The 25956-nt window shown below is 41.2% G+C and overlaps 1 protein-coding gene across 11 annotated transcripts in view; it reads left to right on the top strand.

Moving 5' to 3' along the window:
• LOC138748799 (ryanodine receptor 1-like) overlaps positions 1-25956 on the top strand; it is a 394433-nt gene that overhangs the window by 298808 nt on the left and 69669 nt on the right. For 4 of the 11 annotated variants that reach the window (XM_069909555.1, XM_069909553.1, XM_069909552.1 and 1 more), the window contains 9 exons: positions 463-569; positions 4847-4898; positions 7746-7808; positions 10292-10391; positions 12174-12253; positions 18701-18777; positions 22509-22582; positions 22918-22935; positions 25100-25120. In XM_069909555.1, the coding sequence (XP_069765656.1) occupies positions 463-569; positions 4847-4898; positions 7746-7808; positions 10292-10391; positions 12174-12253; positions 18701-18777; positions 22509-22582; positions 22918-22935; positions 25100-25120 (592 nt within the window). The remainder of the gene's footprint in view (positions 1-462; positions 570-4846; positions 4899-7745; positions 7809-10291; positions 10392-12173; positions 12254-18700; positions 18778-22508; positions 22583-22917; positions 22936-25099; positions 25121-25956) is intronic. The other 7 variants (XM_069909562.1, XM_069909558.1, XM_069909556.1 and 4 more) reach the window with 2 other exon arrangements.

Raw genomic sequence — 25956 nt, 5'->3', positions numbered from 1 at the left:
CCATTCTACCAGTCCAATTGAATAACAGTTTTGTAAAAATAGGAACATTTTACAAAATAATCCATTTAGGAGAAATGTTTAAAATCCTCTGCATATTTGTAACCTACAAAGTGATTCCTCCTCGACTGAATCTGACACTTTATTAACTGTGGTCTGTGCTTGTTCATTAACAGTGGTACAGAGTCCACTTAATGCAAGATATGTCCACCTAGAGAATAAGTGAAAAGAAGCAGCAGGTGTGATTAACGTGTTAACTATTTGTTTGAATGAATAGAGAATTGGAGTTTAAATTAAGATTTTAAGAACAATTCTTCCAAATTTGATGAAGCTCTATGGTCTAATGAAAGTAGGCATTTGCAGTAAGTGAGGGCCTGTACAGGATAGTACATCATCAAGGTGGAGTGTATGTGTGAATGTAAAACAAAGTGAAGCCTGATGTCTTTGTGGCTGATTTATCAATAGAAATCAAGTGAAGAGGAAGAAGAGGAGGAGGAGGCAAAAGAATCAAAACCTGACCCACTTCACCAGCTGATTCTTCATTTTAGCCGCACAGCTCTGACTGAGAAAAGGTAGGGATTTATATAATAACACTAGATAAACTGCATCTTTTGATAAAACATTACACCAAAGGTTGAAAGGAAATGATGAATTAATAGGAACATAAGGACATAAAGAAATAGGAGCAGGAGTTGGCCATTCAGCCTATTGAGTCTGCTCGCTAACCAATGAGATCATGGCTGATCTGATGATCGTCTCATTCCACCTACCTGCCTTTTCCCCATATCACTTAATTCCCCTACTATGTAGAGTTTGCCTCCACTGCTTCAATGGGCAGTGAATTCCACAGATTCCCCACCCTCTGGGAAAAGCAGTTCCTCCTTATCTCCATTCGAAATCTACTACCCTGAACCTTGAGGCTATGTCCCTAGTTCTGGACTCCCCTGCCAATGGAAACTGCTTACCTACCTCTATTTTATTTATGCCTTCCATAATTTTATGTTTCTACAAGATCCCTTCACATTCTCCTCAATCCCAATGACTACAGTCCCAGACCACTCAATCTCCCCTCATAGGCTAACCATCTCATCCCTGGAATCAACCTGGTGAACCTCCTCTGCTCTGTCTCCAAACCCAGTACATCCTTCCACAGGTAAGGAGTCCAGAATTGTCTATCCACGGCAGAGTTGTGACCAAGCTCAAGCAAATAGAACAGCATTTTTGTTTTAGTCTGTGAAAGGCTTTATTTGTAAGAATTTTGCCATTCCAGGGTGCCTGCATATGGCAGTGTATCCAAGCTGTGCCCCCACACTCACACAACAAAAATAGAAAATGCAGAAATACTCAGCATTTAGACCAGATTTATTGTCCGAGATTCCTATCAAGAACCCTGAGATTCTTTCTCCTGCAGGTGAGGCAGAATTACCATTATTAATAGTGTAAGAAAAATAAATAAAGAAACGTAAACAAACTGTGCAATTCAGAGATACAAAAAAATTAGTGTGTTAGGTCCAGGAAGAATCCTCCAAGATAGTGACTTAGAAGAACTTTCCACCTCTGATCTCCCCCCCCCCCCCCAATAATCACTGGATTGTACACCTCTGATTTTCCCTTTCTGAAGTCAATCATCAGCTCCTTGGTTTTGGTGACATTGAGTGTGGGGTTGTTGTTGGTGCACCATTCGGCCAAGTTTTCAATCTCCATCCTGTATGCTGACCCTCATGGTGGGAAGAGAAACAGAGTCAACATTTCAGCTCTGACAAAGGACCTCTGACCTGAAACACTAACTAACATTTCTCCTCTCATAGATGCAGCCATGACCTGCAGGCTATTTCCACCATTTTTTTGCTTATGTTTTCAATTTTGCAGCTTTTTTGATGTTCACCTTTCCTTGCAGTCTCAATCAAAGCATGATTACTCTTGAGAAAGTCAAAATCTCATCCTTGTGCTGCTGTTAAAGCTGTTTTCAACGTGCATTTCCCTTGTGTGAAGAAATCACTCGTGTATGTAAATAACATGACCTTTTATGCTCTCAATGGCTGGCTCATGGCTCTTCCCCCCCCCCCCCTTCTCCCCCATAAAGGGTGTCATGCCACAAGACGGCCCCCAGTTTGAGTCCAGGTCAGTGTGAGTGACCAACTGAAGAGATGCTGTCCATCTCTTGCAAATAAAACCCTCCAGTTTCCAATAACTTCAGTCTTTGTTACTACTGGGATAAAGTTTGGGCAGATTTAATCTCGATCCAATCTCGAAACCGTCTGAAATAGAAATATTTTTAAGCAGGCTCCAAAAATAATTGACAAATCTGTAAACGATAAAAATTAAAATTACAGATTAAAACTGTGCACAGGGTTCCCAGAATTTTCAATAATGTGTAGTTTGATAATGAAAAAAAAAGCATCTTGTGTATCTGAGTAGTTTATGGTGATGTTTTTGTATTGCAGAGAAGGCTCCCACTCCACTGATTTTTGTCAGCATATTACCTGTTCTGTTTTTTTATCCATTTGCAAAATACTATTTAAGAACCAGTTGCATGACCTACAAAAAGAATAAATTGAAAGTTTGTACATGAGAGTGCTGGAGAAACTCAGCAGGTCACCCAACATTCAGATGATTAAAAAGATAGGTGGAAGGGCAGATAGTGATGAGGAAACAGAGAGACTTGGATAGATTTGGAGAATGAGCAACAAAGTGGCCATGAAATACAGAGGTAGAGTATGGTCATACACTGGGGGAAGGAATAAAAGCATAGACTATCATTTGAATGGGGAGAAAATTCAAAATTTGTAAGTGCAAAGGGACCTTGTGTAGGATACTCTAAAGGTTAACCTCCAGGTTGAGTCAATGGTGAAGAAGCTGAATGCAATGTTGGCGTTTGTATCTAGAGGAATAGGATATAAGAGCAGGGAGGTGATGTTGAAGCTTTAAAAGTCACTGGTGAGACCTCCCTTGGAGTATAGGGTACAGTTTTGGGCTTCTTATTTTATAAAGGATGGCATTGGAGACGGTTCAGTGATGATTCACAAGAATGATTCCTGGAATGAATGGATTAGTATGAGCAATGTTTGTGGGCTCTTGGAGTTCAGACAAATGAACCTAACAGAAGCATTTCAGATGTTGAAAGGCCTGGACAGAGTAGATGTGGCAAAGTTGTTTCCCATAGTAGAAGAGTCTATGACGGGGTGGCACAAGATTGAAGGGTGTCCATTTAAAACAGAGATGGGGAGGAATTTCCTTAGCCAGAGAATGGTGAACCTCAAGATTTTGCTACCACTGGTGGCTGAAAAGGCCAAGTTGTTGGGTGTATTTAAGGCAGAGATTGATAGGTATCAGTAGTTATGGGGAGAAGAAAAGTGAGTGGGGCTGAGTGGGAGAATGGATCAGCTCTTTAGGGAATGGCAGAGCGGACTCGATGGACGGAATAGCCTACTTCTATATCATATGATCTAACATCCACAGGGAGGAAAAAGCAGTCAACACTTCAAGCAGGAGAACTTCTTCAGGAGTGCTGAAAGTCAATGAATAAAAAGGTGGGGGAGAGGAGGGGAAGGCTAACAGGTAGAAGGGTGGATATATGTGGAAGGGTAGAAGAGAAAGAAGGTGAGAAGTGATGGGGAGAAGACTGAGGGCTAAGAAAGATAGTTGTCTGTTAGAGAAGGAAGGGAGAGTGGTGGGGCGACCGAGGGATGAGGGAAAGAGAAAGACCGAGGGAGGGAGAGAGTTACCAGAAAATGGAGAAGTCGATGTTGATGCTGTCAGGTTGGAGACTGCTGAGATGGATAGAAGCTGTTGTTCCTCCAACTCAACAGCATGAGACCACAATCAGACCTGTCAGTGTGGCAATGGGGTATGGATATGAAGGGGTTGGCCATTGGGATGTCTTTGCTATTGCAGAAGAAAGTGAAGGTGCTCAATGAAGCGATCTCCCAGTCTGCATACAATGTCTCTGATACAGAGGCTCCCTACCCTTCTCTTTCCCCCATCCCTCTGTCTCCCTTCCTCCAACTTCATAGCCTTTCTCTTCTTCAATCAGAGAGAGATACTTCTTTGGCCATTGCCTTCTCCTCTTGCACTTCTCTGCTTCTTTCTCTTCTACCCTCCCCCCTGTATCTGCCTATTACCTCTTTACCTGTTCATCTGTGCTCCTCCCCCTCCTCCATCTATCTGATTTTTGAAACCCCTAAAGAAGGGCTCAGACCTGAAATGTAGACAAGCTTTTGCTTTCTGTGGACCTCCTGAGTTTCTCCAGCACTGTTGTGTACTGCACTGAACCCCTGCATTGGCAGATTTTTTTGTTTACCAAATTTAAAATCAGGCAGCATGTTTAGGTTTAATATATATCACAGAATTATGTTATCTTATCCTCTGAAGCATTGTTGTTTCAAATTATTCATCAATGTGAAGCTATAATAAAGTTGTGCACACCATTGATTTTCAATAGAACACCTGGCCATTTGCTGGCAAGTATACAAAGTAATCCAGTTGCAAATGCAATGCCTTTAGTGGAATCAAAGCAGAAAAATGTTGGTTAAAAACGAATCGGGTAGCATCTGTGTAGAGGGAAGCAGAGTTAACATTTTGGGTTGATGACCCTTCACCAACAATTTTTAAACTTCAACTTGAATCAATTCTTCTGAATATTTTGGAGAAGAAAAAATACTACGTTTAAATGACCACGTACCATGCAAAGTAAATTGAGACATTTCTTCCTCCATTTGAAAATTAAAGCAGAAGGGGTAGTTGTTTGTCTAATTGAGACAGAATGGTTTAATTTAGCATTGTCTTGACCCCATTTACAAGTTTATTATGGTTTTAGTAAATAGTGAAATTTTTTTTAATTTGTCCTCAGCAAACTGGAAATGGACCATCTCTATATCTCATATGCTGATATCATGGCAAAGGTAAAGTAGAACTACTCTAATAAATGTTTTGAATATTTTCATGCATAATCACCTAAAAGATGAGCATTATTTTAAGAGTCCACTTAATGTCATTTGATACTTTACCACATTTGTAGCCTGTGTTTTAGTTTTCTCAAAATAACCCCAATATTCCACGTGATCTCTCGTTACCATTCTAATTCCAGATTTCAGGTTGCATTCAATATTTATTTATGCAGGACTCCTAGCCACGCCAGATTTTGAGCATCGGGGTTACTTATAGTTTCTGAAGAGTGTGTTGTACTTGCAGGTGGATATCAAAGATACAGCATGGAACAGCCCCTTTGGCCAAACTCAGCCATGCTGATCAAGTTGTCATTCTGAATGGTTATACTTAATAAGGGAGTTTAAGGTAAAGTAATTCTGAGGAGCCAGTGATCACAATATATTAGAATCTACCCTGCAGTTTGTGATGGAGAAACTGAAATTAGATGTAACAGTATACCAGTGAAATAAAGGGGGCTACAGAGGTACAAGAGAGGACTGGCCAGTTGATTGGAAGCAGAACTAGCAGGGATGAGGGTAGAACAGCAGTAACTGGAGCTTCTGGGCTTAACTCAAATGAAACAGGACAAATTCATCCCAAAGATAAAGAAGTATCTGAAAAGGAGGATGAGGCAGCCATGGCTGAGAAGGGAAGTCATAGTATGAGAAAAGCAAAACAAACCAATACAATGTGACAAAAATTGCTGGGAAGTGAGAGGATTGGAAAGCTTTGAAAAGCAGTTGGAAGGAATCTTAAAAAAAGCCCCAAAATGAGAAAAGATGAAAAAGTAAACAAGTCAGCGACAGTGTCGTTGGGTGAAGACGGAAATGTGGGGTTAAAAAAGATAGAAAATGAGCCATAATGGAATGGCGGGGCAGACTCAATAGGCCAACCAGTCTAATTCTCTTTCTATGTTTGATGGATTTGAGGTGTTATTTGCCTGCAATTATGTGGTGGCAGATGATATCGTGGGCACGTGTCCCCACTGAGCTGGGCAGGCTGGCCTGCCTGCTGAACTGGTAGCCCCTCCCTCTAAGACCCCTAGTAAAGGCTGAGAGCCCTAGTCTCCTCTCTTAATCCTGCCTTTGGACTTAAGCCAGTTGCATGCTGAAACATGCTTGGATATTTAGATCAATAAAGCCTTTGGCCCTTACTTCGTGTCTGAGTGGTCATTGATCGCGCTACAGTTTAGTTCATATCCAATGTCTTTTGAATGCCTTGATTCCTCCAATTTCTATGCAATTCTCTGGCAGCTTGTTGCAAATATGGACAACTCTCTGAATGATAAAGGTATATGTAAGAGCTCTCTTAAATCTCCCTTCTCACCTTAGACCAATGCCCTGAGGTTCCATAATTATTTACTCGGGGGAAAAAGTCTTGGGGTTTCCTTTATCCACTCATGGCATAGGGATTACTTAAGTGGTATGTGAATGGAAAGAAAAAAGGTTGAGAACCACTGATCCATACCCTCAGGATTTTATATACCTTTAGGATGCCAGTCATCAGACACCTATTCTCCAGGGAATAAAGACTCAGCCTATCTAACCTCTCCCTGTAACTCGAGCTCTCCAGTCCTGGCGACATCCTGGTGACTTTCTCTGCAACCTTTCCAACTGAATTTCATTTTTCGTACAGCAATATCATCTCCCAACTTTGGTGTTCTACTCTACCCAATGAAGGCCACTGCTGCCTTCACCATCCTGTCCATCTGAGTTGTCACTTTCAGGGAATTATGCACACGTGGTTGCTCTCTTCCACAGCACTTCTCTTTGCTTTACAATTACCGGTCACAGTATAAGTCGCGACTCACTGAAGGGCCACCAGGGTTCAATTCCATTTCCCATTTTGTGACCATCTAAACAACTGATCTCGATCCAATCTAAATTTAGATACCCTTCCTCACTGTTCATTAGACCACCAATGTTGGTGTGATCTGCAAATGTAGTAATCATGTTAATCAGCCAACGTGAAGCTAAGTGCAATACAGCTATTATACCAAGAAAACCTTTTCACGAGTTACCTCTTTACAATTGTATTGCTCTTTTATTTATGTCAGTGTTTTGAATTTACGGGCAAATGTGTGAAGTGAGGGAAAGAATTGGGGGGCACAAGGCCACAATCATATTTGTCTCATTGTTAGCTCTGTACGAGAGGCAAGAAGACTAGAGAGAGGCTAATGTTGAGTCTTTGTTTAACAACGGCTGCAAGAACAAACCTGGGAACTACAGGTCATCAATTTTAACGTCGTTAGTGGGTAAGTTACTGGAAACAGTTCTGTGTGACAGGACCAACTTGTGCTGGACTGATGAGGGTTAACAAAGGGAGGTTAAAGAAGAAATCTGCAGATGTTGGGATGTAATGTAGTACAGAAGAAACTCAGCACTTAGTCCTTGAAGAAGGGGTTAGGCCCGAAACATCAGAAATATACCTGTCTCCTATGGACGCTAAAAGACCAGTTGAGTTCCTACAGCATTTCAGTGTGTTTTTATTAAAAACTGGAGCGCACAAGTTTAAAGTAAGAGAAGAAAAATTTAAAAAGGACCTGAGAGACCACTTGTTTTACACAGATGGTAGTGCATGTTTATGGTACAAGCTGCCAGAGACAGGTAAAATAATGACATTTGAAAGAGATGGATTTGGTCTATTCAGAGGGATGTGGGCTAAACACAGGGAAATGTGACGAGGCTGGAGAGACCACTCAGTCAGCATGGAGGAGTTGGAGCCACGAGGCTGTTTCTATGCTCTTGGACTCCAGCGAAACATCGAACGTTCCTTAGGGTTGAAAGTAACATTGGTGAAAGGAGGTTTTCTGTTGTTTTCAGAGCTGCCACATTAAAGAAGATGCAGAGGAGGAGGATGAGCAAGCGGTTGAACTTACCTTTGAAGTAAGTCTGCAGTGAACTCCGTCAGGTTCCAAATGCTGGAAGATAGAAATTTCACTCACAAAAGTGAAGAATTTTTCCACATATTTACACTCAATGCATCGCATTAAGCAACTGCTTATTCAATGCAGTTCCGTTCTAAAATAAAGTGAATCAGTACATTTTGTGATTTCTATCAAAAATAACACAAACTGCTTTATGCTTTTGGGAAAATGCTATTATTAGTTAAGCCACCAAAAACAAGCACAAGAAGTTACAAAGCCAGCTTTGCATCACTGATTTATGCTTTCCTAAAGTTTACTGAGCAAATGTCTAACTCTTCTGACTTTCAAAGATTTATTTCTGACAAATTGCTGCTAAATAGGGCGGCGCAGTTACAGCGCCAGCAAGCTGAGTTCAAATCTGCCACTGTTTGTAAGGAGTTTGTACATTCTCCCCGTGATTGCATGGGTTTCCTCCGGGCACTCCGATTTTATCCCATGTTCCAAAAACATACCGGGGTTGGTAGGTTGATTGGTCACATGAGTGTATTTGGGAGATGCAGGTTCATGACCCAAGTGGGCCTTTTACCGTGCTGTATTTCTACATTGAAAACTACATTAAAACTGAAGTAACCAGGTGGAAATGCCTCCAGGTGAGGGTTAGGACATTGGAAGTACAAATAATGTTTGCTTTTAATTGTTTTCTGTTCTGACCATTGCTGGAAAACCAAACATTTAATGCCCTTGTGAATGTGAACCATTTGCTCCTGAACTACTTATTCTGCAAATATCTGCAGTTTGTTGCTTAGTAAAGTGTTTAAGGATGAACAATCTAACAAGGGCCTGTGACTTGACGCATGCTCCGGTTCTTTTCCCACAGAGAAGGACTGACTTGAAGAGTATTTCCATCACTTTCTGATTTATTTTAGATTTCCAGCTGCTTAATCTTCAAGAAAGTAGAGGTAGTGGTGCACTTGCTTGGCCGTTATGTCACTATTCTTGCCCCAGGTTATTCAGTATATTTATTAAGAACTCAAAGCTATCTCCTCTTTTGACTTCAGTACCATTGATGTAGACATGGGTTTGGACTCTTCCCCTCTCTTTCACTCTGTGATTATCTCTTTCATCTTTGAGAAAGAGTTGGTTATCTTTGAATCATGCCCCACTAAACTTTGAATCTCCTTCCTGTATCCTGTCTCGTTGTTATTTGATACCCAGCCCACTATTGTGGTGTCGTCGGTGAATTTGAAAGTGGAGCGATATTTAGCTGTACAGTGGTGAGTGTAGAGGGAGTATAGTCAGGGACTGAGTACACATCCTCAGGAGAGCCGGTGTTGAGTGTGGTCATGGAGGTAGGTGTTGCTCCCCATCTTATCTGATCATGGTATGTTGGACAGGAAGTCAAGGAATCAAGTGCAGTGGGGAGGGGCACTAACACCTGGATCCCATAGTCTTCGTATGAGTTTGCCAGGGACTGTGGAACTGAAACCAGAGCTGTAGTCTGTGAAGAACAGTGGTCTAATGTGGGTGTCCAGGTCTTCTAGGGCTGAGTGGAGAGCCAGGGAGATGGTGTCTGTCATGGGTCTCTTTGCAAATTGAAGTGGTCAAGAGTGGCATGGAGCCCAGAATTGATGTGAAACCACTGTTGTATGTAAATGGCATGACCTTTTATGTTTGACTCTGCTCTCACTGGCCGGCTCATGACTCCTCCCCTTTCTCCCCCATAAAGGCTGTCATGCCATAAGCCTGCCCCCAGTTCAAGTCCAGGTCAGTGTGAGCCAGCATCACAAGAGATGCTGTCCATCTCTTGCCAATAAAAGCCTTCAGTTTCCAATCCCTTCAGTCTTTGTGCAATTGATCGTGCATCAAGTATTTCATGATGGCGGACGCAGAGCCACTGCCACTCATCATTATTGTGCTTCGTGATGGCACCTTATTGAACCAAGCTGGGACTGTGGCCTGTTGTAGGGAGGGATTAAAGATGTCTGCGAATGCGTTAGGCTGTTGATCGGCACAGATTCACTGGACACGTTCCTGGGTCTCTGGGCTGGTCATTTTCCCTGGTTTCATCCACTGGAAGGTCACCCTGCCTTCAGCAGCAGTGACCACGGGTGAGATAACTCTTGTCGTAGTCCCTGCTGCCTCCCTTTTCGAAGTGAGCATAGAATATTTTTAACTTGTGCTGTTGCCCATGTTGTCCATGAGCCACACACAGGTTAATGAAAATCCTTCCATTTCTCATGAGTGAACATTTCTGATGCTGTAGGATCCCAAATAAAAATTGCAGAAACTACTCTGTAGGTCACCACATTTTGTTAACAAAATTTCTGTTGCCTGGAGCTCAAGACAACTCCATTACATGGCAGGCTTCCTAGAATTACCATACGCCTTTTGTGATAGCTTGCTGTGTCAAATGGGGTGTTATGTTTTCGCCGTTATTCATTTGCAAAGTATTTTTGTGAGTCTCTCAGATTATGAAAAGTACAATGTTTTTTATTTTCTAAGGAAAAGGAGATGGAGAAACAAAGGCTTCTGTACCAACAATCCAGATTGCACAGCCGTGGATCTGCTGAGATGGTTCTGCAGATGATTAGTGCATGCAAGGGTATGAATGGCTATTTTTTCACATTAAGGCATGGGAGCAGAATTTGGCCATTAAGCCTATTGAGTCTACTCTGTATTCGAATCATGGCTGATGAATTTTTTTTCTCTCAACCTCATTCTCTACCTTTTCCCCCATAACCTTTGATGCCCTCACTAATCAAAAACCTATTAGTCTCTGCTTTAAACTCCCAACGACGGCTCCCAAAGCCATCTGTGGCAATGAATTCCACTGAAACTCTACCCTCTGGCTGAAATTTCTCCTCATCTCTGTTCTTAAGAGATATCCTTTTATTCTGAGGCTGTGCCCTCTGGGCCTAGACTCTCCCACTACTGGAAGCATCTTCTCCACTTTTTGTAATGTCAATATCAGAAAAAGGAGCGCAATCCTTTCCCTGGTTTTGCATACCAGAGGACATAGGAGCTGAAATAAGCTATTTAGCCCACCGAGACTGCCCCGCCAAGTAACCATAAGAACTCTAAAGAATTAAATACCTTCTGAACAATAACTTGAGATAGATCATGCAAGTCCAGTTACTTGAATAGTCTGTGAACTTGAGGAAGGAAGCAGATGGAATCAGGATCAGAAACTCAGGGACAGCAATAATTAAAAGATGGATTCCTCCAACCTCTTCAAAGGAAGGTAAGCAATTCCCCCGCATTTACAGACATTAAATATATTTGGTTTCAATAAATGTACCCATAATTAGCTCAAGAAATTTACAGAAATACCACTGCTTTTATATTTGCCTTAGGGAAATTCAGTGTCATTTGATTGCCCTTGTTTGCAAAGAGTGGACATCCATGTGTTGTGTTGAGAAAGAGCATCAGGTTCGGATGGTTCACAGAGAGACAGGTCTGGACACAAGGGTTTGCAATGGCTTGTAACTTTTATTAACACACAATTTATAGAAGAGTACGGGAAAATTATAAAGGGGATAAAACACATGCGCACTATTTATAAAAGTGTGGGAAAATCACAACAGTACACAATTACTAATTCACACAGATGATGCAGAAATTCGCATCACACCCTCCCTGACCCCTGATGTTGGGAGGCGGCTCTATTGCACACTATATACAGGGGTACACACACCCTCCCAGACCCCTGATCATTGGGAGCGATGGGTCTACTGCAAGTATTAGTCTATAGTAATTCTACAGCTCAGCCTCGGAGTAGTGCACTCCCTACTCATGACCCTTCCAAGTGACGTCCACAGTAGTGACCTGGCATGGAGTGGTATACGGGGCTCAGACCATAAAGCAGAGAGAAATATGCTCTGTGCTGGTGCTAAATACAGTGTTAATCTGTGTGTCTACCCAATAGTGACGCTGAGTGATTTGAATTGGCCAACGGCAAGGTGTGCACTAATTAGTGGCTGGAGTCCAACCTTGACTGACAGGTGATGTGACTTCCAAATAAGTTTCAGATGGGGAGGACACATGACCACCCACAATAAACACATGCAGGACGGGCAAGGAATTCATATTTCCTCCACAGACAACACCATGTCATATATTTATCCTTTCTGCCTGTCATGGAATACCACGTATACTTTGCTCAAAACTTTAGGCCAGTGAATTTTAAGCACCTTCTTTTACACATCATTGATTCATGAAGAATATATCAATATAATGGAAGTCCAATGAGCCAGGAGATTTAGAACAAAAAATAAATAAAACTTGGAACGTGATGGTCAAATTGTTAAGGAATAGAAGCAGTCCCTTCACTTTTGGTTTAATACTTTTGGATAACTTGCCAATTTTTTTTTGCTCCATTTCTCAGGAGAGCCTGGTACGATGGTTTCCTCAACTCTAAAACTTGGTATTTCCATTCTGAATGGCGGTAACTGTCAGGTTCAACAGGTAGAAAATTCTCTTATTATTGCTGCATTATTGCAATATTTTACATTGTATTATCATAAATGTCCAACAGTTATATGAGAATAATTTACAATATATATGGGCTGTGATAGTATAGTGGAAGTTCAAGTTTGTTTATCATGTACAAGTTCAACCAACAAAACAGTATTCTCTGCAAAACAGCAAAATGACTGGGTTGTAATTGAGACCAACTTAATAATCCACAAATAAAATAATTCAGATTTCAAATTCCATTTTGGCACCTGGGCAATTCAAATTCAACCAATTAAGTAACTCTGGGATTAATAAGGAAACTGAATTATCATAAAACCCCAGGTCGTTTCCAAATCTGCTGAGGTTGAGGAGTGATGTGATCTATGTTACCTTTAGAAAATACTTCCTTGAACAAGGTCCCACATGGGAGACTGATTTGAAAGATTAGGGCCCCTGGGATTCAGAGCAAATTGGCAAACTGGATGCAAACAATTTGCCAACAGAAGACAGTGTATGATAGTAGAAGGAGATTTTGGCAACTAGTGGCATCCTATAAGAATTGGGGCTGGGACTTGTGCTGTTTGCAACATATACTAATGAATTGAATGTGAATGTGGGATCCATGATCAGGCAGTTCAGAGATGATACAAAAGTTGGTGGAGTTGTTAATCGTGTGGAAAATAGTCTTAGACTGCAGAGAGAATCAATGTGTTGGTTATATGGATAGAAACCTGGCAGATGGGGTTGAATCTAGACAAACGATGCATTTAAAAACATTGACCATGGAACAGTACAGCAAAGGAACAGACCCTTCAGCCCAGAAGTCTGTGCTGAACATGATGCTCAAATTAAAGTAAAACTGCTACTTGCACCTGACATGCCTCATGATGGTCAGAATGAGTCTGCCATGGGGGGCCTTGTCAAATTCCTTACTAAAATCCATATACACCACATCTACTGCCCATCCTTCATCAATTTATTGTGTTACTTCCTCATCAGGCTCATGAGGCACGTCCTACCCCTCACAAAGCCATGCTGTTTCTCCCTGAGAAGACTATACTTCTCTAAATGCTTGTAAATCCTGACCCAAAAATGCCTCTGCAGTAGTTTGCCCACCACTGACAAACAGCAAGGCTCATAAGTCTATAATTCACAGGATTCACAAAGGGATGACATTTGCCATTCTCCAATCCTCTGGTATCTCCCCTGTGGTCAAGGAGGATGCAAAGATAATTGCCAAAGCTCCAGCAATCTCTTCCCTCTCTTCCTGAAGTAACCTGGGGTATGTCTTGTCTAGTCCCGGGGATGTATCCTTCCTAATGTTTTTAAAGAAAGATCCAGCACTTCCTCATTCTTAATTTCAACATGTTCCAGCACATAAGGTTGTCTGATAATTACCTCACATTGACCAAGTTCCCTCTCTCTGGTAAACACATGTTATGGATCTATGTTAATAGTAATATTTAGGTTAAAGTTAAGTTATATTTCTTACAAAAAATGTCTTAGTAAAATAAATTATAGACTTAAAATATTGTATACATATTCTTAGTAAGCTGTGGGTTGGTACAGGGTCACACACAGGTCACAGCAGATTTACAAAGAACTATTTAACTCAGAAGAGATTTCATTCTCTGAGTGGCAGCATCTTGGCAAGACAGCTAATGGATCTGAAGTGGTTCTTAATTATTCAAGAACAATGGAGTGTTTGCTTTATTAAAAACTGAAATATCTAACTACTCAAAAAGAACTGCTGAGGAAGCCATCTGTTTTTAAACAAAACCACTTAAGCCTCTTAAACAGAGATGAGGTCAGAGATTGTTATGGTAGAAATAAAACTGATAGTCATATGGTTTCCAAGAATTGGGACTAACCTTGTTGATGTAGCTGTCACATGATTTGGAAAACTAGATTATCGAATTCGGACATTTTTTGGAACAGTTCAGTTTGGAGAGTACAGAAGTCAAAACCATGTAACACACGGGGGTTGGAATCTTGTGAAAGACAAGATTGAGTTACAGTCATCAAAATAGGTGCTGTTGTGTGTTACTCCTGGGAAAAAGGGAACACAGAATAAGTGGCTTTTGAAATAAGGAGGACCTCTTAACTGTCTCTTTGGAAAAGAGGACAGAATTCTAGTGGGTCCAATTTTGTGTGGCCACTTCGTTTAACCCTTGTCTGGGTTTATGAATTCATTGTGGAAGAAAATAGCCACATTTGCTGTCTCTTTGAAAAGATTCTTCGTGTGGAAAACAGATTCCAAAATCTAGATTTGATCCTGGGAAGACAGGAATTGTATTCTCCTTTTTACAAGAGGTACATTGGTGGCTCAAAAGATGGTCACTTCTGTTTAAAGAATATCTCTCAAAACATCTCATCAAAAGAATTATGAATAAAGAGGCCTGAAGATATGATGTTTAAAAGCTGCCTAAAGAAATCTCTTGGTGCCTGCCACATTGACCACCGCCAGTGGGCTGATAACGCCTCAAACCGTGCATCTTGGCGCCTCACAGTTTGGCGGGCAGCAACCTCCTTTGAAGAAGACCGCAGAGCCCACCTCACTGACAAAAGGCAAAGGAGGAAAAACCCAACACCCAACCCCAACCAACCAATTTTCCCTTGCAACCGCTGCAACCGTGTCTGCCTGTCCCGCATCGGACTTGTCAGCCACAAACGAGCCTGCAGCTGACGTGGACTTTTTACCCCCTCCATAAATCTTCGTCCGCCAAGCCAAGCCAAAGAAGATAATTATTTCTGAACTGAGAATTTAAGACCTTCAAGTGAGTCTAAAATGAACCTTAAGTTTTAAAAATTGACTTTTCAGAGTGGGACTTTAATTATACACACACTTACAAACATTTCACATTTGCGCATAGTGGGGTTAAATTTAGAGATGAGTAAGAAATGTATGTTATTGATAGTTTAATTAAAACTATTGCACGGTTTGAGGCGTTATCAGCCCACTGGCGGTGGTCAATGTGGCAGGCACCAAGAGATTTCTTTAGGCAGTCCTTGTACCTTTTCTTTGGTGCACCTCTGTCACGGTGGCCAGTGGAGAGCTCGCCATATAATACGATCTTGGGAAGGCGATGGTCCTCCATTCTGGAGACGTGACCCATCCAGCGCAGCTGGATCTTCAGCAGTGTGGACTCGATGCTGTCGACCTCTGCCATCTCGAGTACCTCGACGTTAGGGGTGTGAGCGCTCCAATGGATGTTGAGGATGGAGCGGAGACAACGCTGGTGGAAGCGTTCTAGGAGCCGTAGGTGGTGCCGGTAGAGGACCCATGATTCGGAGCCGAACAGGAGTGTGGGTATGACAACGGCTCTGTATACGCTTATCTTTGTGAGGTTTTTCAGTTGGTTGTTTTTCCAGACTCTTTTGTGTAGTCTTCCAAAGGCGCTATTTGCCTTGGCGAGTCTGTTGTCTATCTCATTGTCGATCCTTGCATCTGATGAAATGGTGCAGCCGAGATAGGTAAACTGGTTGACCTATGCGTGCATCTTGGCGCCTCACAGTTTGGCGGGCAGCAGCCTCCTTTGAAGAAGACCGCAGAGCCCACCTCACTGACAAAAGGCAAAGGAGGAAAAACCCAACACCCAACCCCAACCAACCAATTTTCCCTTGCAACCGCTGCAATCGTGTCTGCCTGTCCCGCATCGGACTGGTCAGCCACAAACGAGCCTGCAGCTGACGTGGACTTTTTTACCCCCTCCATAAATCTTCGTCCGCGAAGCCAAGCCAAAGAAAAAAAAAGAAGAAAAAAAAAAAAAAGAATTAAAACTATTATTTTAAATTTACCAGTGTCTGGTGAATTTTCCAGTGCTGTTCCTGTGTTAGTGCTAACAAAGTCCCTTTAGTACCAAACAAAAAAAATTATAAGGGTTGTTAGTTTGTAACACACTGAAGCTAAGTATTCATTTAGGACCTCTCCTATCTCCTCTGCCTCCAGGCACATGTTATCCTTTAGTGGCCTACCTTCACTCTTGTCATCCTTCTGTTCTTATGTATTCATCAAATGCCTTAGGGTTTTTCTTAATGCAACTTGCCAAGCCCTTCTCATGCCCCCTTCTAGATCTCCTGAGTCCTTTCTAAAGTTCCTTCCTGGCTACCATACAGTTCTCATGAGCCCTTCCAGTCTTTTGCTTCTTAAATGTTATGTATGCTTCCTTCTTCCTTTTAACCAGCTGCTTCAATTCTTTTGTCAACCATGGTTCTCTTATTCTACCTTCTTTACTCTGTCTCAGTGGGAGAAATCTATCCAGTGGTCCCTAAACATCCTCCACATTATTTCTATGCTCTTCCCCCAGAACATCTGTTCCCAATTCACTCTCCCCCATTTCTGCCTAATCCCATTATAATTAACCCTTTCCCAATTCAACATTTGGTCTATTCCTATCCTTGTCCATTATGATGCTCTACATCTCTGAAATGCTTCCCTACTGAGAGCTCTGTCACCTGACCTGGTTCATTACCCAGTACCACATCTAATAGGGCCTCCTCTCAAGTCGGCTTGTCCACACACTGACAGGAATCCTTTTTGGACACACCTGACAAATTCTGTCCCATCTATCCCTCTTGCAGAAAGGAGGTGCCTGTCAATATTTAGGACGTTGAAGTCTTCCATAACAGCCCTGCACCATTACAAAATCTGCTACTTGTGTGCTTTGTGTTGGCCCAATTACTCCCAATTCAGTGATTGCTCCCCTTCCTGTTTCTGACCCACCCACACTTATTCAGTAGACAATTTCTCCACAACACCTTCCCTTTCTGCAGTTGTGATACTATCCATGATTAGTAATCTTGTCCTTGCCTCAGCCAAGTCTCTGTAATGGCCACAACATTGTGATTCCATGTACTGATTCACACTCTTAAGTTCATCTTATTCCTAATACCTTTTGCATAGAAATAAACCCATTTCAAACCCTCCTACTGACTATATTTATATTCCCTCCATTCCCTGTCCTTCCTCACAAACTCACTGCACATTGGATAACTTTTCCTCCATTTGCTCTATCCTCTGCCTTCTCCTGGTTCACAATATGCCAAATATGGTCTGGCCATCGCCTTATAAAGCCTCAGCATTACATCTTTACATTTATATTGTTGTCTTCTCAAAATGAATGCAAGCTTTGTATTTGCCTTACTACCGACTTAGCCTGCAAGCTAACATTTAGGGAATCTTGCATTAGGACTCCTAAGTCCCTTTGGACCTCACTCTCTGAATTCTCACCCCATTTTGAAAATAGTCTACACCTTTATTCCTTCTACCAAAATGCAAGACCATGCACTTCCCTACACTGTGTTCCATCTACCATTTCTTTGCCCATTCTCCAACCTATGCAAGTCCCTCTGCAGACTCCCTGCTTCCTCAACACTCTCTGCTCCCCCACCTATCTTCGTATCATCCTCAAACTTGGCTACAGAACCATCATCTAAATCATTTACATACAACGTATGCAGGACACCAGCAGCCAGCCAGAAAAGCCCCCCTCTATTGCCACTCTTTGCCTCCTGCCAGTCAGCCAATCTTCTACCCACATTCTTACCTTTCCTGTAATACCGCAGGCTCTTATCCTGTTCAGCAACCTCATGTGCAGCACTTTATTGAAGTCTCCACATCCTGAATTGCACACCATATTCGAAGTTCAATCTTTCCAACGTTTCATGTAGCTGCAACATGACCTCCTTACATTTATACTCAATGCCTGCCCAATGAAGGCAAGGATACCATATGCCTTCTTTGCCACTCAATCTAGTCATGCCATTTTCAATGAGCCATGTACCTGGACCCACAGATCCTTCCACACATCAATACTTACAAGAACACTCCCATTAGGTGTATAAATTCCCCTTTAATTTCACCTCCCAAAGTGCAACACCTCACACTTGTCCAGATTAAATGCCATCCTCCATTGCTTTACCCATATCTCTGTGTTTTCTTTGATAGCACTCTACATTCCACCAACTTTGTATCATCTGCAAACTTACTAACCACCCACCTAATTTTTCATTCAAGTCATTTATGTATATCACGAACAACAGAGGTCCCATCACTAATCCCTGCAAACACCATTGGACACCATTTGTCTTGTATGAGCCAGCCAAATTCTTATCCAAACTATCAACTCACCGTGGATCCCATGTATCCGCATTTTCTCAATCAGCCAAATTTTAGGAGCCTAAGTGAGGCTGGGATGTACGCAGTGAATGATAGAGTCTTGGGAATATTGAGGAACCCGGGGACCAATCCATCGTAGGTGGTAAAGCAGGTGCACAATGTTGTTAAGAAGGCCTACATCACTGAGGCATTGAATAAAGAACTTAATTCAGGTTGACAGTAAATATTGGCTTTCCATGTGAAACCCATGTTGTGGGTAAGAATGAAAAATGACAAGGTTGACTGTTCCAGCCCAATATGGTCGTCTACCTCCTTTAAAGTAACTGTTCTTTGTTTAGAAAATGTTAGACTATCTGAAAGAGAAAAGGGAGATTGGCTTCTTTCAAAGTATGCAAGCTCTCATGCAAACCTGCAGGTGAGTGAGTTCATGTGATTAATTTCTGTACTGTTACATATTTCACTCTGCAAGTTTTCAGTATTGATGAGGTGAGCAAAGGGCACGTTTCTATTGCTGGATTCATGTTTCGCTGTATTGTAATGGCAGAATATAAATTCATGAAGAGGGAGATTGACTTTTAACAAAATCCTGCATGGTAGGCTAGCCTAAAAGGTTAGGGTGCACAGATCCAACAAAATTCCCTTCCCATTCCCACACTGACCTTTCTTTCCAAATACAAATGAGAGGAAGAACATCTATTCCGCCTTAATATTCCACAACTCAACAGGATGAAAATTGAATTTTCCAATTTCAGGCATTTTCAAACTTCACATTCACACTTGCTCTTGGTGTGTTTTCTAAACTTGGTGAGCAACAGCAAGTAAGACTTTCATTGCATCCGATCCATACATTGTACTTGCGTGCGTGACACTAAACGGCTCAGTTAGTGTAGCGGTTTGCCAATGCTGTTACAGTGCTAGTGACCATTATTTAAATCCAGCGATATCTGTAAGGAGTTTGCACACTCTCCCCGTTTCTGCGTGGGTTTTCTCCAGGTGCTCCGGTTTCCTCCCACCCTCCATATACATGTAGGTTCATTGGGAGTAATTGGGGCAGCACAGGTTCACGGGCTGTAAGGGCCTGTTATTGTGCTGTATTTCTAAATTTTAAATAGTAAATTTCATTCAGAAATCAGAGTTGCATTTTCAGGATTGGCATATGTTGTAAAATATCAAGATGTTGAATGGAGGTAAACACAAAAGTGCTGAAAAAACTCAGGAGGGCACGCAGCATCCTTAGGAAGCAAAAGACAGCCATCGTTTTGGGCCTGAGCCCACCCTTGAGCGCTGAAAATCAGACAGGGACCTGAATAAAAAGATGGGGGGATGAGGTGGGAAGGGGAGAAGGGTAAAAGAGAAATAATCTGAGAAGTGATAGAGGAAAGGGCAAAGGATTAAGAAGGATAGCTCTCTGATGTAGAAGGAAGGAAGAGAAAGGGGTGGGGAATTAGAGGAAGGAAAATAGAGGTAGGAAGAGAGAGACCTGGGTAGCGTTTAATGGAAATTGGAGGTCAATATTGATACCATCTGGTTGGAGACTGCCAAGGCCTCATGTACTGTCAAATTGAGGCCACCTGAAAATTGGAGGAACGACACCTTATAATCGGTCTCGATTGAAATGAGTGGAGAGATCCTGGGAGAAGGAGGTCTTGGCTGCCTTGGAGCATATTAATGTGGATAAATCTCCAGGATCTGACAAAGTGCATCCTTGCACCTTGTGGGAATCAGAAGAAATTGAGAGCCCCCTTGCTGAGATATTCATATCATCTTTGGTCTTGGGGAAAATGCCAAAAGACTGGAGGGTGGTTAATCTTGTGCCTTTATTTAAAAAGGACAGCAAGGACAAGCTAGGGAGCTTCCAGCCAGTGAGTTTGATGTTGGTGATCACCAAATTGCTGGGGGCATTCTGGAGACAAGGCCTACCTTCATTTGGACAGGCAGGGACTTGTTGGAGGTCTGGATTTCTGTGTTGGAGATCATGGCTCACTCATCTGATAGTTCTTTGAAGAGGTGATGAAAGAGATTGATAAGGGCGACACTTTGAACATTGTCAAAGGCTGTGCTAAAGTTCATATATACAATGTCCCTTGATTAATCAGGAAGGTTAGGTCACTGGGGATTAAGGGAACTTGACCTTCGATTCAAATATGGATGAGTGGAAGGCATCTGAGGTTAATAATGGAAAGATGTTTTTCTCAGTGGAGATCAGTGACCAATGGGATGTCACAGGGGTCTCTACTTGGTTTTACTGTTGTTTATTATTTGTATTAATGACTTGGATGGCAATGTAGGTAACAGGATTAGTAAATATGCAGATGACACCTCGATTGTTGGGGAAGGATGTCAAAAGTTTACAGCAGGATCTAGATCTATTAGGAAGGCGGGCCAAGGAGTAGGACATGACGTATCATTCGGACAAGTAGGGTAAGGTGTTTGCTGTACAATGAATGGTCCATCCCTGGAAAGTGTTGTAGAACAGAGACCTGGGTTCAGATGCATAGTTCCCTGAAGGTGGCAAGTCAGGTGGACAAGATAGCAAAAGAAGAGTTGGGCACACTTATCTTCATTGAACAGCATTTTTGAGGGAGAATTTAAATTTTAAATGTAGGTGTTTTAAATGTAGACATGTAGTTCTGTAACAGCCCTTCTAGCCTTCAAGCCAATGTCACCCAAAATACCCCAATGAGCATACAATCCATGTATATTTTGAATGGTGGGAGGAAACCAGAGCCTCCAGAGGAAACCCACACAGACATGGGGAGAACGGACAAACTTATAGAAAGCACCAGATTCGAACCTGGGTTGTTGGCACTGCTAACAGCATTATGCCAACCGCTAGGCTAACCACGCCACGCCGAAAGATGGGAAGAGGAAAGTTACAGGGTAACTAGAGGCTAGGGGAAACTGGAACAGGTATGTAGGAGGACCAAGGTGGATGACAAAGAGAGAAAGGGTATCTTGGGGAGAGGGATTGCTAAAAAAGAAAATATTCAGATTGAATGTAGATCTGGATGAAAGAAAATCTTGCTTCTATAATATCTTTCATCATCTCAGGAAATCCCAAATACTATACTGTATCGCAGGAAATGCATCGGCCTACTTGGACAGTAAGAGTCCCCAAATCACAGAATGGTAACAAATAAGAATCTGCTTTAGTAGTGTTGTTGTGATATGATTACCTGCCAAGGTTTAGGAGGGATGGTACACATAGGGATGATGTACAGGTGCATCTAAATTCTTACTCGCTGTAGCCAGTTAAAACAAGAACTTCAGTAGTGTTACATTAAATTACTCCAGTATGGAAAGAGACAATAAATATAAAAGATAATTCAACATGCAAAAAAAGGGTGGTGTTTCAATATGCAGACATCTTTTTATCGTGCCATTTAACTTTGATTAGTGTAACAAGGAGATGTTCAAGAGCCTGATAGCCTTAGGAAGGAAAAAATGTTCTTGAAATGTGCTGGTCTTCCGACTTCTGTAACTTCTGTCAGAAGGGAGCAGTGAGAAGATGATGGGGTCCTTTATGATGTTGGCTGCCTTCTTGAGGCAGTGCCTCACACAGATGTCTGCAATGGATGAGAGGTTGAAGCCTGGGATGGATCTCTTAGAAAGTGAAGGCCTTGGTTCTATTTCAGGGTTGGCTTTATGTGCGACCTCCAGGAGAGGTCCTTCGATGCGTGGGCTCCCAGGATCTTGCTATCACAGTGAAAGTATGATACCTCTGATGCCATATTACTTGCACGGCACTGGATCTTTTCACTCAAATCTTAAGAGGGGAATATGAATCAAACTTTTTGACTCTTATTTGAATCCTTTGAGCAGAAATTCACTTAAAAGAGAAGTTGGAAAGAGGAATAAGATCACTCAGGCAGAAAAGGTTAAGGAGAATCTGAAGAGACTGTACGTATATTAAGGACAAAAGAGTAACTAGGGAAAGAATATGGCCTCTTAAATCCCACCTGCCTTAAATTATTCTATTATGTATTACATTAATCTCCATCGTAATAAAAAGAAAACGGTGGGCTCCAGAGTAGGAGCAAGTTGAAGGTGAAGTTCTGGGCATTAGAAAATCTTTGGGATGTTTTGCCTCCTTAAGAATAAATTTGCTGAATGAATTTTAACTCAGTGGAAATTATTTCTGAACAGTGTACTGGACCTCAATGCGTTTGAAAGGCAGAACAAAGCAGAAGGCCTCGGAATGGTCACAGAAGAGGGAACCAGTAAGTAGCCATTCATTATGGTAAGTTTTGAAATGAGGAAATTAAACTTTAAAATATAATAAAGTCAAGAAGTAATTAAACATTAATTTGATGAAATATTGCTGTAATGGAGGATCTGCTGTTCTCATCACAAGACCCAAAATCCTATTTTTTTTCATTTTATTTTTACTTTCTTTTCTAACTTTGTAGACAGTCACTTAATTGTACAATGTGTTTTAGTTTATAATTTCTTCAGTTGACTTTGTTCATTGCTATTTACTGAATGACTGTGATTGTTTTTATTTTTAACTCGTTTTTTGTCCTTTTTTTCTTTTTCACTTTTCTCTCGTCTACAGTCATCAAACGTGAAAGTGGTAAATAATTGTTTAGGTTTTACCTTGATTTCTTCATGTGATTCTGTGCAGGTCAAAACCAACAAAACAGCATCTGATCCCTTTGTTTTTTCTTTATAAATTAATGCAATTCTAAAGATTGCTGATTTGAAAGCCTTTTGTCTCAAAGATTATTTGCTGCTAGCAAGAACACTTAACCTCAATTTGTCATCTGCTGCTCATGCCACAAAATTCTTGAGGCAATCAATTTTTGGTGGCTGAACTTGTCCTTCGTCTGCTCCAAAACAACTTTAAAAATTGCCACTTTAGTTTTCTCTCCTGTCAATAACTTTCTCCAATTTGGGGGCAGTTGTAGCCTTTTTTAAAAAATCCTCTTGGTTATATTTTGTAAATAGTAAAAAAATCAAGTCAAAAAGCCTTGAATTTAAGAAACCTTTATGGGCTGCATAGTTAGAGCAGCAGTTAGTGCATCACTGTTTCAGTTCCAGCGACCTGGGTTCAGATCCCTCACTGTCTGTGAGGAGTTTGTACATTCTCCCCACGTCTGCATGTGGGCTTCCACCGGGTGCTCTGGATTTGACCCACCTTCCAAAAATGTACATGAGTTGTAGGTGAATTGGTGTAATTACGCAGCACAGGCTCGTGGGCTGGAAGGACTTATTAATGTGCTGTATGTCTAAAAATAATCTTGTATTCCAGGGAGAACACAGCTCTTTATTCCAGTCACAGCAGGAAACTGGAATTCCAAATTAAGAAATATTTTTGGAATGCACACCTAACGTGGATTGTGTTAGAATCTCCCTCAATAACTGCACAATGACAAATTTGGCGTACTAATTGACATTGAGGAATTGGGAAATCTGGCCTCTTGTGCAGTCCTAATGAAAAGCATTGACTCCAGTTATTCTGCTCCAGCTATCAACTAGATGGGATTAAATTTATGACCTTACTTAACCACAAGTTAATCTGAACCAGAGTTTCAAGCATTATTTAAATATGACAGCTGTTCTCACTCAGGAGCATATAGGATTCGGAGAATATCATAGAGAGGAGTTTTAGTGGGTAGTCACATCTTAGGTACAGGTGGGAGTTGGAGGTGGCCAGAAAAAGATGTAGAGGGGTCAGGCTGAGTGCATGATTTCCCAGTAACCATTTCCCTCAGTAACAATAGGCCAGCACCACTAATCACAGGGCTCCAGTTAGAGAGGCAATCAAGCGCCACCACTCTCTGGCTTCTCTCGTAAAGCCAAAATCAAATGCGGTTTACTACCTCACCAAGTGATTGAACCTTCCCGAATAACTTCCCACGTAGGACCTGTCAAAGGCATTACTAAAGACCACGTAGACAACATTCACAGCCTTTCCTTCATCAACTTTCGTGATAACCTCCTCGAAAATCTCTATAAGATTTGCTAAACACCTCCTACCACGCACAAAATCATGGAGTGAAATACGAAAGTCTGCAGTCACTGTGATTGCAGTAAAATACAAAAATGCTGGAGAAATTCAACAGGTCTCGCGGTGTCCATTAGAGCTAAAGATGTTTAGCCAAAGTTTTGGGCCTGTATTAGAAAGGGAGTTTAGCATTCTCACTCACAATTGCATTCCATTGGTTTGTGAAATTTTTGATGGAAAAACCACAGATCTTATTTCTGTGTGTTGCTCCGGTTTTCCAACATCTGCAGACTCTTTTTATCTGAGCTTCTTTCTGGAACCTATTTGCAAAATTAATGAAAGGTTCTGAAGCATTCAATATTTGAAAAGCTGGGCAGGATTCTGTGGCAGAGAAATATTAAAGCAATTAGTGTGGAATTCCAAAACTACAATTGGACATTAAATATAAAGAATGTCATTGATTTTGAACTTTTTTTTGATCAGATAGTTGTTATTTTGGTTAATTAAAATCTGCAATGCATGTTCAATAATCTATTTAAAGAATGTCGGTCTGCTCTTGCTTCATAATTTAATAATAAGAACATTTCCAGCACTCAGTGCATTTCTAGGTGAGAGTTTCTCATGTGTGTTGAGCGCATAACATCTGCAGAATGTGTGTATGCTTTAAAATTATTGATTGGATTTTTTTAAAGCATTTGTGAGAAGGCAATGACATTTAAATGATTTGATGAGTACGAAAAATACAATAGTTAATTGTATTTAACTCCCTATTGGTTAATCTATTTTTCAGAAGGCAAACAAAACGGTTCTGGTATGTTGAGCATTGCCATCAAAAGGATTGTTGCATTGTGTGTTTTTATTTTTGGAACTCTCACTCATCTACTTATACATTCTTCCATAGCATAGATATTATCTCATATAATCACAATTAACACCGTCTGTAATTAATTCATCTCCATTCATTTTGAGTGGCTACTCTGTTTCCTCAATTAATATTGTTGAGAAAATTTGGGCTAAATTTTCACTTCAGCCAATTCAGGTCAAGTCAATTAAGTTTTAATTTTCTTATTTTAAAAACCAAGCAAACTACAGGCTCAACCGAAGTAACAACACCTTCTACAAGCTCTGTTTTTATGTTGGAATAAAGTGGATTTGTATCAGTAACATGCTGACAGTCAACAAAATATTTAAGTGGCCCTGAAAAACATCCCTGTTAGACGTGCTGCTACATCTGAGTTCTGAAGCATGATTGGAGAAATCCAGAAAATTTCCTATAACTTTAGCCATGACTGGCAATTGTGAAAAAGTCCACTCCCAAAAATGGATGATCCATTTAAAGTAGATCAGAGTAGTGATAGCATTATTGTTCAGTACAGCACTTAATGCTTTATTGAACCAAACAACGATTGTATGGGACGATCTCCATGTACCAGCAGTTTCCATGAAACCCATGTGTCAGATATTGACAGAGCAAAGCAAAAATTCATAAACTAGAGCAAATTAAATATTGATCATTTGCATTTCTGGACCAATTCTATATATTAAAATATAATCCAACATTTTGAAGTGTCAACAGTAGGTGCTAAATGCCACATATTTCTGCTGCCAATCTGGCATACACATGGAATAGGATTCAGAAAAGCCAAG

The sequence above is a fragment of the Narcine bancroftii genome, chromosome 13 (genome assembly GCF_036971445.1).
Source record: "Narcine bancroftii isolate sNarBan1 chromosome 13, sNarBan1.hap1, whole genome shotgun sequence".
In the NCBI taxonomy this organism is placed as follows: domain Eukaryota; kingdom Metazoa; phylum Chordata; class Chondrichthyes; order Torpediniformes; family Narcinidae; genus Narcine; species Narcine bancroftii.
This window is presented reverse-complemented; position numbering and strand designations above follow the sequence as displayed.